The sequence below is a fragment of the Alligator mississippiensis genome, chromosome 12 (genome assembly GCF_030867095.1).
Source record: "Alligator mississippiensis isolate rAllMis1 chromosome 12, rAllMis1, whole genome shotgun sequence".
In the NCBI taxonomy this organism is placed as follows: domain Eukaryota; kingdom Metazoa; phylum Chordata; order Crocodylia; family Alligatoridae; genus Alligator; species Alligator mississippiensis.
Window position 1 is genome coordinate 57406143 of NC_081835.1, and position 12248 is coordinate 57418390.

The following is a 12248-nucleotide window of genomic DNA, read 5'->3' on the forward strand; positions in this document are numbered from 1 at the left end:
CTGAAAAAAACACGGCCTCTTTCCCCCTCAAAACAGTCTGTGTGGCTCTAGGGTTAACCTCCACCAGGTTAAAGCTAGAACTTGATGGTCTGCACTAGGATTTTAAAGCATATTTGAAAGCATATATATTTTTTAAAACATATTTTAAAGCATATATCTGCACTAGGATTTTAAAGCATATTTTTTTCTAGGGCTTGGGTGCTAAAAGAGACACTGCCATGAATGGGGTGGTAATTCAAAAAGTCAGGGTGACCCCCTAAGAGCTATAGATTTAGGCTGTCTGCACATTCAAGAAAAACACTTCAGTCTCTGCTTGGGTGATGTAAAGATTTTCTTCAGAACCAGCTGGCTAGAGCACATGAAGCCCAGCTTTGCCTGAAAAAGGCAGGCAGATATAAAGGTGACATCTGTCTCAGATCTCTTATATATTTTTAGCGTAGGATCTCAGTGCTACTGTACCAATCAGTGCCACTTCTTTAGCCAGAAGTTAAGCCCCCACCAAAGCCCCAGTGCTGTTGAAGGGAAGCAATGAAAACCTTCAAGAAGGAAAAGGCTTTTCAGGAAGACAACTCACAATCAGATTCTTTCAGTGCTGTAAACCACCATCTGCTCTGTCCCTCGGCCCTATTCAAGATGAAAGAGCCTATGTACTCCACTTCCAGCAGTGAAGGGCTGGAGATGCCTGTGGGAATGTGTGAGCGTCTGTGGCTCTGTGCTCATCTCTCTCTCTCTGTCTCTATTAATGATACCAGTTGTATGTCCAGCCAGTGTCAAATACAGGCTAGGAGGGAATCCAGTGCTGTCCTCATGTGGAGAATTTCACAATTCCTTCACAGCGCATTTCACCATAAATAGCATTTTCACAACTGTATGACATAATTTGGTCAATGGAGAGGCACTACATTGTTCACATCACCCTGGGTGCAAATATTGCTCAAAGCCCTTCAAATTCCAGGCTCCTGGTGTGTGCTGACCTTCCTGCCCCATTTTCCCTGCATACAAGGTACACAATGCATGTAGTTGTGTTTCCTTTCTGTTTTTTTCACCCATGGTTGTGTGTGGAGGAGCTGCTCTGGAGGGCTGTCTTTTTTTCAAGCTGTGTTTGCTTTGCCCTTTCCAGGGGCTGTAAGGCATTCGTTTGAATTAATTACATGGGAAAATGTACTGCTCAAATATTAACTGTGGTAGAAAATCTCTGTGTGTTAGCAGCCCTGTACTTTCTTTGGAAGCAGCAGTTGAGATTTGCTATATACTAGGCATTGCCACATCCCAGGGCACGTCTACACGAAATACTTAGTACCCATTGGACTAATTCTATTGCGCATTAGCACAACTGGCAAAAACTGCACAGTAGATTAGTCCAATAAGCATTACATGTCACAAGAAAGTGTTCGTTTACGCTAATGTGCAGTAGCACCAATAACTGGTATTACCAGTTATTACAGGTACTAAATTTAATGCACTGTAATTACAGCACATTAATGAATATGTAGACGCGCCCACAGTAGCCCAAGTGCCTAGGATCCCTTGGACCTCTGGAATGAGGCTGTAGTTGGCAAATGCATGTGGTCCTTGCTTGAGAATAGGGAGGCCCATTTTTACCAGCACTCTTTTGAGCTGTTGGTATTAATAATTCTACAGTTTGTATATCTCCACCTTCCCCCCTGCCCAGCCTCTTGTTTTAGTAATTCTGAGCTAATCCTTCTCCAGGCCATATAGCCTGATATAGACAGTGTCCAACACATAATTGATCAGAAAGAGACAGAGAAATCCATGCGGCTCACAGCCATATGGGCGTGAGCCATGAGAAAGGTAGAGAGATCCTGTCCCTCCCCATGATCTGAGATTTGCTCGCTTTTGGATCGCTGAGAGGGAGCTCAGCGTTTTGCCTCCAGTACAGGGGACCTGCCACTGAGAGCAGCTGTGTGAAGACCTGCAACTCTCCCACCACTAGATCCCCTATCTTCTAGCAACTGACAGAAAAAATATTTCTTTAGAAAACTGGACAGAGATAATAAGCTTTCTGCTAAAGGCCAAGGAAGAAAAATGAATGTAGTTTGGAGGGAAGAGAAGGGGAGGCCAGAAATAGCCTTGCTCTGTGTGGCAATGTGCCACCAGGGAGAACGGATAATAATAATAACCAAATGGACACCTGGGGCCAAAACCATCCCTAAGGTTACTCCACTGAGGCCAGTGTGCTTACACGAGGGAGGAACTTGGCCCTTGGCACAGGATCTGTTCTCACTGAGCATCCTACTGTGGGCCGGGATTTGACTGAACTGAATTTAACTTTGGCAGCGTTCATCTCCCCAGATGCTCCAGTGAAGTTTGCCTAATTGAATGGGATTGTGCTGAGTAAGACAACTGTACTTGGAGTATGGGGGGGGCAGTCATTAATGGGGACATGTGAAGGGGTCTTGAGGCTCAGAAGGAAGTGGGGGAGGGTTACTCAAGGTGTGGGTGTTCATTCCTCTCTTTCTCTCCTGGGTTTAATTACCCATTTAGCAAGCTCTAAACAGGGTGTCAATGTGAGTAAACAGAACTGGTGCCAATTAAAGGCTGGAGCCCTTTTCAGAGGCCATCCCCTGTGCCCACCCCTTCTCATTAGCACAGGCACTGCGTGAGTGGGCAGCTCAGCCTCCCGCTGGCTGGACGGCCTTGACGCTCTGCTGCTAAGCGCAGACATCAGACCCTTCACAGGAGGCTTTTTTCTACAATGGAGCCTTAGCCAGTGTTGTGGCAGGAACATGGGACTGCGTAGCACCTCCTGGGCTCGTAAACTCAGGTCATATATTCACAGGGAAACCTTTCTCCAGACAGTCCCCAAGATTATCCACTCCAGTCCCCATCACATGGCATAGCTGCAGAGCACACTGGAAGGAGAAAATACTCTACAACACGCTACCAGGAAAGAGCAGGGAAGACAAAGCTGCCTCCAATGTACTGCCATGGCAAGAGCAGTGCCAGTTCAAAGCTCTAGTGTAGATGTGGTGCACCAGTAGAAGCCAGTGCACCAGTATAAGTATATAAGTATAAACTAATGCATAAGGATTTCACCAGTTCTAAGCTATACTGGAGCAGGTGGCTGTGGTATGTTAGGCTGGCACAAGTACAGCGTGCGTGAGCACCTGTGCAAAAAGCCCTGTGTGGATGAGGCCAGCAAGGAAAGCAGGAGGACTTCCAGGGTTCCTCCACACCACAGACAGCCCAAGGTCTATCTTCCCTTGCTGCCCTCAGATAAGTGTCCTGGATGCTGGGACATCCCACAGACCTATGAGGCAGAGAAGCCCAATGGCAGAATCAAAGCCTGGCTCAGAGAGAGACCCAAGATCAAGGCCTTGCAAGTGAGGTCAGGCACAGATTGAAGGTCTAATGTCACAAGCAGCTGCTCATGATGGCTGGCTAGCAAGTGTTTGCAAGCCCTTTGGGAAACAGGACACCTGTGTGGAGGAGACCCGACTGTTTTAGATTTGGCCAAACCAACTGGCTTGGGTGCAGCATTTTCAGCTAATCCAAAACAGAGCATTTAGGAGCTGATTTAAGTGTGTCCACACAAGGGGCTGGGTCCCTGCCATGAAACGAGCTTTGAAACCAATGTAGCTGCCTTGGAGTGATGCTCATGTATCCTCCTTCATGCACACCCAGGGGTGGGGTTTGCCAGCTGACGTGAACCCGGCTTTCTTGCTTGGGAGAAAGATCGGGACCTGCAGTTTGAGCCTATGAAATCTATGACGCAGTCTCTGAATTAGAGCTTCCTGGACCTTAAATGCTGGAGGCCGCAAGTGCAAGAGGAACAGTGGGGAAACACCCTGGTCAGACTCAGTTTCCCTCCCTTTCAGCATCCACTTGCTGCCACTGTGTCACTCAGATTTCAGAGACATGAGGGCTGGAAGGGACCTGGGAAGATGATGGAGTCCAGCCCCCCCGCCCGCCCCAGCAGCAGGAAGTCAGCTGGGGTCACAGGATCCCAGCAAGATAAACGTCCAAATGTCTCTTAGAGGAGTCCAGAGTAGGTGCTTGCACCACCTCTGGGGGAGCCTGTTCCAGGCCTTGGGGGCAAGCAGGCTTTTGCCTGGGTGCTTTTTGATGTGCTTTTGCACTCAGGCTTTTTGATGTGCCTAGTGCAGCAGGGCTCAACCTTTTCCCCCCCGCATGTTGGATGGGCAGTGCCTGGTCTGTCTGCGGGCCAGATCCCGTCAGTGGCCCCGATCTGGCACCTGGGGCAGGTGGAGGAAGGGGGCACGGCCTGGCCCCCAGTCCGCTGCGCGGGAGGAGGGCAGCGTGCGGGGAAGGGGCACGGGCACTTGGCGGAGGAGGCGCGGGGCAGCATGAATGGCCGCCTCTTCCCCCCCTCCCAAATTTCCCTGCCCGTGGGAGGCGGAGCGCCCCTGGCCCATCACGGGAGAGCCGGCACGTCCCGTGGCGGGAGGCAAGAGGCGCGGGGCAGGGCTGCGGGCTGCCCGCGCCCTCGGGGCGGCGGGGCAGGGGCGGGCGGGCGGAACAAAGGCGGCGCGGCGGGGCGGGGCGGCGCTCGGCTGCAGCCCGGCCCCGCGCCGCCCCCCGGCTCCCGACGAGGGATGAGGTAATCGCGGCCGCGGCTTGAAATGAAAGCGCCGCCGCGGCGGCCGCAGCACCGGGACCCGACGGCACCATGACGGAGCGCTGCAGCCTCTGGAGCGCCCTGTCGGCGGCCGCCTGCTGCTTCTACCGCGGCTCCTTCATGCAGGTGCAGGTGAGCGGCGGCCGGCGGGGAAGGGCCCGGGCCGGGGAGCGGCGCCCCGCGGGAGCCCTGCTCCGCACCAGACCCCGGCGGGGGGGAAACCCCCGTGTGCGCCCTGCGGCTGCAGGAGCTGGGGCTGCCCGCTGCCCCTGCCAGCAGCACCCGCTCTCAGCCGCGGGTGCCGGGAGCCCGGGTCCGAGGGACCCGCGCCAAGCCCGTCAGCGCCACTTCTGCCGGGTCCTTCTCCTCGCAGGGGGCTCCGCGTGCCGGCCCTAACATCAGCGTGGCCGGGAGGCCGGGCAGCGTGCGACGGACAGCAAGGGCCGCGTTGGCATGTGTGTGGCAGCACTGGTGGCAGGCCAGGCTGAGCCGGTTGCTCTGGCGAGGAGGTGGCGTATGCGAGCCGAGAGGCGAGCACAGCGCGTCTGGTACCTCTGACAGGTGGCGATGCTGGTAGTGGAGCGGTAGTGTCTCGTGGGGTAGTGTCTCATGGGGGAGCCCTCTCGCCTGCATCTGGCTCACCCAAACCCTTCTTGGGACATGCTGCTTCCTTGGGAGCCTCTCCAGGAGGATACCCCTAGTGCAGAATAGGGACCGTTCAACCCCGCTGTCCATCACACCTCACCTAAAGATGGGGTCCTTGGTCTTTGTCTCAGGATACTTGCACAGCTCTGGCTACATCTGACTTTGGTTAAAGGATGCTCAGTGTCAAGGCCCCTGCCGTGATCCTCAGCTGCCTTGTACTTTGTGTCATGTGTGGGTGGGAAACGCCAGTCGTCTCACTTGGCACCCACCGCTGCAAAGGTCAGAGGTGCAAGAGATGAGAAACGTGGGTCCGTTCTTACCTGTAGGAAACAGAGTATTTATGCAAAAGGCATCGATGCTTCCAAAGATAAGAGTTAAACTACCTTTGGCTGGAAACTAAGAGGCTACCAACCAGCACTGTGCGAGTTAAATAAGCAACAGGAGCGTATTGTTCATGTCCCATGTAACTCGAAGCAGCTTAAAAATCAAGACTCTCCAGCTTAGAGAGCATGAATGCCTGCTCCGTATGGGTATTGTCAGAGCCCCGCCTGACCTCCCACTGCAATTGCTTGTCTCAGGCTAAACCCTGGGCTTGGTTTTCTTTCTTGGTACTATGGGAAAAGAAACTGCCTGAGACCAGACTGAGGGATCTGGAGAAAGCATCCCCAAGGCACTACAGCTCCCGGCTTAGCACACCTTTTAACCAGCACGGGGTTTCAGATGCTCCAAGCCAGTGCTTCCTGGGGTAAATAAGGAAACGCTGACTTCTGTTGCGGGACCCTGGGGTGGGTGGGGGGGGGGGACTATGTCCCAGCAATATAGTGGTTAAAAGTGAGCCCCGAATGCTCACCTGGCTCTGCCAGATCTCTATCTCCATTTATTTGTGGCGGAGTCCGCACAGCAAACACACACTGAACTCCACATGAATGACTGGAGCCTTTCCAGCTGACAACAGCATCTCTGCCCCTCTGCCAATAGCAATGCACCCAGCACTGAATGCAATGACATCATTTCAGGCCAATGGCAGCTCAGAAAAGGGATGCAGCAGCAGCAGCCGCCTTGAAGTGAGATAAGTAATATAGAGAGAGATGGATGGACGGTGTATGTACACACACACACATACCCACCCCAGTTGTGCCTACGCTAGTGGCCTAGACCAGTGGGATGGCATCAGTATAGGTACCACTGCTGCAACCTACCTGCATGCTGCCATGGCCTCACTTTGTCCTACAGCCACACTGGCACTGAACTATGGCATTGCAGTTGCATTGCCCACCAGCTGCCTGGACCACAGAACCTTTGCCTACATTTCCAGAGCATGAAAGACAATGGGCCAGGCGAGGCCATGGTCCAGACCATGTCAAAAGGGAACTTCTCCGATAGCCAGAACCCATCCTGAGGAGAGACTGGGCAAAGACTTTGAACCTGTATCTGTCCTCAGTGGAGCCAGTGTATAGTGGCATCCTTGAGTGATCCATGTTGCTCAATAGATGGCTCATTGTGTTCTGTACCAATTGCCATCTTTTGCAGATGCAGGGCATCATTTCTAGGTAGAACAGAGGAGGGAACTGTTTTGTTTTGTTTTTTATTGATAATCAAAGACCAGCATAATTGGTTGTGCTCATCACAGACTCTATCCCTTCCCCTCCTGAATCTATATTGTACGTGACCAAGGTCAGGCAAACAGTCCTGACAAACCAGGATGTCACGCTTACAAGAACCCTAAAACAGAGACCATTTCACAAGGGGCCCACGGTGCATCTTACTGGGCATTCTAGTCTTCCTTGCCATAGGCATATGGCAGAGCTGGAGAGCCATCCTATTAGCCAGTGGCAGTGTACAGCGGTAAGCCCTGTTGACCTGTCTGGGATCAGTGGAGCAAGGTGGAGGGGAAGTTGTTGGACCCCAGGAGATGCTAATTGTCTTGGGGCTCATTTGCTTCATGGGAAGTTCTTGATGGAATCAAGTCTTGCTTCTCTCTCATTCCACATCTACCTGAACAGGGTAGATTCCTTTTGCCTCCTCTCCTCAGTAGATTTCTTCCATGGGCCATTTAATGCCCAGATGCTGCTCTTACTGAGAACCTGGCTGCTTTGCTCTTCCACTATGGATTCTCTGTGCTGGTCCCTGCACCTGCTTGGAGACATCTGTATCGCTGTTACAGTGGAACAATAAAATGTGAAGTTGGCATGTCTCCAGAGGAGGTCCCAGCAGGGACAGGTGGGCAGGTTTTAGGATAAAAAAGGAAAAATCAGAAGCTTTTTGCAGTGAGGGCTAGCCTCATGGATGATCTGGGGTGATCAGCTCTATGGGGAATGAAAGAGTTTGTGGGGTTCACAGGGCAAGATAAACTTCCAGACTGCCCAAAGCTCAAAGAGGGTTGAATGAGTAAAGCCTATGGTGATCTTGGATTTGAGAGGGCATCTTCCATCTGGCATTCAGACAGCATTGCCCACTCTAAACGCCTGTGCTACTTGCATGTATCAAAGTCTGCTCAGGATAGTCCTTTGTCCATCAGAGATGAAAGCAGAGGCTAGAATGGAATAAGGGCCCCACATGAAGTCTCTTTGAATGAGATTCTGGTTGGTAGCCCTTGGCTACCACTTCCGTTCTACTACATAAAACAGCGTTCCCAACAGCTGAGTACACTGAGCTAGGGCCAGGCTGTGTGGGGTGAATGCACCCCTACCTGGGAGAATGCCAACCCACCGAACTGCTAAGGAAGTGAAGCAGCAGGGCAGGGGTACTGGGCAGCTGGTGTTTTGTGCTGTGCACAAGGCGGATGGAGATGGATTCCCCCTTCCCTCTTGCAAAAGCTGCCATTATTGTTTGTTCCTAAGGACCTGGAAAGCATCCTCAACCCCCCTGCCTGGGAAACAGCACCTAGTGCACTGTGTCTGGGGCAGATGGCCTCTATCACTGTTGATGAGCCAGCCTAGTGGCTGTGTTCCCCAAGCAGTGCTTAGCATTGGCCTTGGCAGGTCCTGATCTGGTTTTTCTAATATATTTCTATTATATTTCCTCCCCGCCACAGGGTGCCTCCAAGCTTGGCAGGTGTAGAGCAGGCTGGGCTGCAAGGAAAGGCCAGGATCCAGCCTCTGATCTAACTGCTGATGAGAATGACAATTCTGGTCCTGCCCCAGACCTCTATTTGCCTGGGCTTTGAAAGACTTAAGGTCCAGTGCAAACTCAGCAACTGCACTGGGCACTGCCTTTCTAGCTGGGCACTTACTTCATCCAGTTCACACAGGAGCATTCCCCATGACAGCATTCGCTTGGCCTCAAATTGCCTCATCTTCCTAGTACCCGCTTCTTGGCTCCCAGCCAGCTGGCAGCATGTGCTCAGGGGAAGGCCTCCTCTGAGACATGCTGGCAACTGAGGCAGGGCAGTCAATTGTTGGGATAATGGCTAATGGTTCTGTGGTGCATGGGCTGTTCAGCCAAGTGGCTTCCAGCACACTTGACCCCATGCAGAATGCAGCCCCAAATGAGCAGCTTAAGCAGGGACTGGTGCCCCAGGGCAGGTGTGCTACGGACACCAGTGATGCCATTAGTGCAGCCATCTCCAGCCATGTGGGCACTGCATGCCAGAGGCTCACAGTGGTTACCCTTACCCCAAGTATCAATAATACAAGCGTCGTGAACAGTGTGATGCAGGACCAAGAGGCAGCAAGCACAACAAATGCCTTGGCCAGGCCGCCCTGAACTAAACGGGTGTTTTGTTGCATAGCCCAGCAGTGACTAGACTCTGACCCAGCTCCTCAGCATAGCTGCTGGGGGGTGTTCTCTGATGGCAAACAGCCCCCAGACCTCATGACAACAATGCTCCCACTTCCCCTCTTTTCTGCTAGTTTAGCACCTGCCTATTGGAGCTAATGCCATCCTGGCTGCTGGCCAAATCCAGGCCTGGGAATGCTGGGTGCTGCTCAGTTTGTTTTGTTGTTCTCCTGCATGTGCCTGGGGTGGATTTGGGGAAAACCCAGCTGGATGGCACTGCTGAACAGTAGCTAATCCTCTGCCCATGTGGAGCTGGTGGGGAAAACAAAGTGCAACACTGACTCATCTGTTGAGCAAGTAGAACAGGGAGCCTGAGGGCTAACGCCAGCCCTGTCTCAGTCTGTGACAGGAGGCTGGAGATTGTTTCCTGAAGGACCATTTGAACAGTTTTCATGTCCTAGCTGCAGTGCAGTAGTCCCTGGATGCCCACCCAGGTGGCACACCTTTATACCAGGTGCTGTTTCCCTGCGGTTTTAGTTCCTGCCTAGTGGGAAGGCATAAACCTGGATCTTAAAGGGCAGGAGGATGAAGGCACTTGGGGAAACAGCCCTAGAATGGAGACTGAGGTGAACTCGGGCAGGAATGTGCCCCCATGGCATCAGGGAGACCCTGATGAGGCGAGATCGTTCTGCAAGCTTGGGTCAGCCCTGCAGGAGAGGGTGGTGGAAGGCTGCCAAGTGACAGCTTTTACTGCGGGACTGGGTTGTAGTGGGGCTTTGCATAGGTGCTTGAGCAGCCCTCACACTCCATTAGCTGCTCACTTAGGCTTGTGGCAAAGGTTAGAGTGCAAGGTCGAAGGCGGAGGGGAAAGTCCCTCCTGAGAGGAGGCAAATGCCAGGGTGGGGGAAGTGGATGGGAAGCACCAGGGGCTGTTTTTCCAGTGAAGCGATGCCGTCACTGATTTTAGGCAGTAAACAGCTTTGAAACTTTTCCTGCTACTTGGACATCCCATATCACTCCGAGGGCATCATTGTTGGTACCCACCTCGGGCAGCAGCAACTTGCATAGATCACACGCAGCTCCACCCTGCATGGGGATAGCCTGCTATCTGCTTGCTTCCCTGGGAGGGCTCTGCAGGCTGCTCACTAGCAGAGATCTTCCCCCTCCCTCCAGCTGGGGAGTTTCATGGGGAGTTTGATTCGAAGCGCCTACTGCAGGGAATGAACTGAGTAAGCTGCTGCCACTCGCAGGCTGCTCCGTGTCAAAGGATGGGGTTGTCATGGCAACCGCATCTGCTTAGGCCTGGGCCCCCAGGGAGGGAGCTGGACCTTGGCTGTATCCTCTGGCTACCACTTATTTTTAATAGAGCCCAGCTGGAGCAGATGAGTTTGCCCTTGGAAGGGCCTGAGGACAGGGGCTTGCCTACCAGTCAGGAGCAAGCAGGGACCAGAGATCCCACCAGGCACCCACAGCTTCTGTGGAGCAGCGGGAGCTCAGGGCTGTCGGATCCTTCCAGGCTTGGCCCCAGGTCTACATGTAAAAGCTCCAGATGTGCATGGAGGCAGGAGTTCAGGGCAATGGCGAGGTTGAAGGCAGCTGCAAGATCTGCTCAGAGAGGGCGGAGGGAGGTGCAGCACTGTTAGAAGTGGCTCTTCTTTCCCACGGGAGACTACTGTCTGGGACAGGCAGCTGAAGGAAACAAGAAGTCATACACTTGTTCGGTCCATAAAGACAGGGGAGGTTGAAAGGAGTCCAGAAAGAAGCATTGGGCATCACTGCTGCGAACCTAATTAAGGTTTAAAATGAGGAGAGGGATGGTGATGGAGATGGCAGAGAGTGGAACAGGCCTCTATAGGGAGATGCAACCCTTAGATAGAGTGCAATAGAAGGAAGCTTGATAAGCCTCACAGCTAGGCAGGGAACTGACTTCCCCCTGAGCTGAAGGATAAAGGGGGAAAAGCTCCATCAGCAGAGAAGACATCATTACACTCCAGCAAGGGAGAATGGCTTCTACGCTCTTGCTCTGACCAGAATGAGCCAAGCCCAAGATGCCAGGCAGGAGGAAGGGAGAGGAGATGGCTATTCTCTCTAGGAGAAGTGATGCAAAGGCAGAAATGTCAGTGGGGGGCAGGGAAAGAGCTAGGAGTAGGTGACTGACTACCCGATCCTGTCCAGCCTCCACAGCCTGGCCCTACCTGGATTCTGTTAGTCCCAGGGCTGCCAGAGTCAGCATCAGAGCCACCACTGCAGGCTACTGAGGGAGCTGTCTCCAAGCCATCGCTGCACCGAGACCTTGGCAGAAGCCTTGCAATGCTGGCCCAGAGAAAGGGTGCAGCATGCAGAGCTGTGCTCCACGCCTCTTGGCCAGCACTAAAGATCCTCTTATCATGCATGGGCATGTGTGGGGAGCGATACAGCTGGATGGCCGTGCACTGCTCTGGTACGCACCCCCCCTAAGGCAGGAGACACTCTGTGTAGATGTTGCCTGAGAGCATCAGCACTGCCAACCCCTTGCAGGAAGGGGTCTCCCAGGCCCACCCCTCCTATGCACAAGCACATGCCTGGCTGTAATTATTCCCCTGCCTCTTCTCCAGCAGGGGCAGCCTGAGCTTGACTTGGCATCTGACAGCCCTCCAGGAATCCCATCACCTCTGCAGCGCTGGCCCTAGGCACTGCAGAGCCCCAGCTCCAGCTGATCAGAGACATTACGTCAGCGGTCGTCTCCCCAGGGGTGGGGAGGGGGAGAGGCTGGGTGCTTTAGGCTCAGGTGCAGGAGTGCAAGCAAAAGCTCATTTCTATGCAGAAGCTTTCCTTCAAAGCCATCATTACTATTCATGATATCAGCAGGCGGACACCGCGGAGTTAACCCTTTGGGGGATGGGGCACATCTGTTGTTTATACATGATCTCTCTCGAACTTCGGACTGGGCTTCCCCTGATGGGGAGGGGTTCAGATGGGCTGACTGTTGCTTTGGCTATAGAAGTCCCTTCCTGAACCCAGCTGTAAGCATCGCGAGCCCAGGACAGTCAGGAGTGCTGGTACTGGTCTTGTCAAACCAGAGCAGGGAGCTGATACACTGACTAGCTTTGCAAGGAAGAAAGCATTGCACTGGATCTAGCGAGAGGATCCATTGAGATCCCACACAGTGCGCTGTGGGGACTCCAGGGGACTAGGAGTGCTCCCTCCCTGTGGTCCTAACTCACCCAGCAGATGACCTGTGGCAGGACAGAGCACATGGCACGTCACGTCAGGGCAGTCAACCTGCTCTCTTGTCTGAGCTGCTCTG

At 53.3% G+C, this 12248-nt stretch overlaps 1 protein-coding gene across 3 annotated transcripts in view; it reads left to right on the forward strand.

The window, feature by feature from the left end:
• Positions 1 to 12248, forward strand: part of SH2D3C (SH2 domain containing 3C) — a 47515-nt gene that overhangs the window by 23232 nt on the left and 12035 nt on the right. The window contains exon 1 of one of the 3 annotated variants that reach the window (XM_019475846.2): positions 4568 to 4732. The exons of the other annotated variants lie outside the window; for them this stretch is intronic. Within the exon in view, the coding sequence (XP_019331391.1) occupies positions 4652 to 4732 (81 nt within the window). The 5' untranslated portion in view covers positions 4568 to 4651. Of the gene's footprint in view, positions 1 to 4567; positions 4733 to 12248 lie in introns of those variants that run through there. 3 annotated transcript variants of the gene reach the window in all.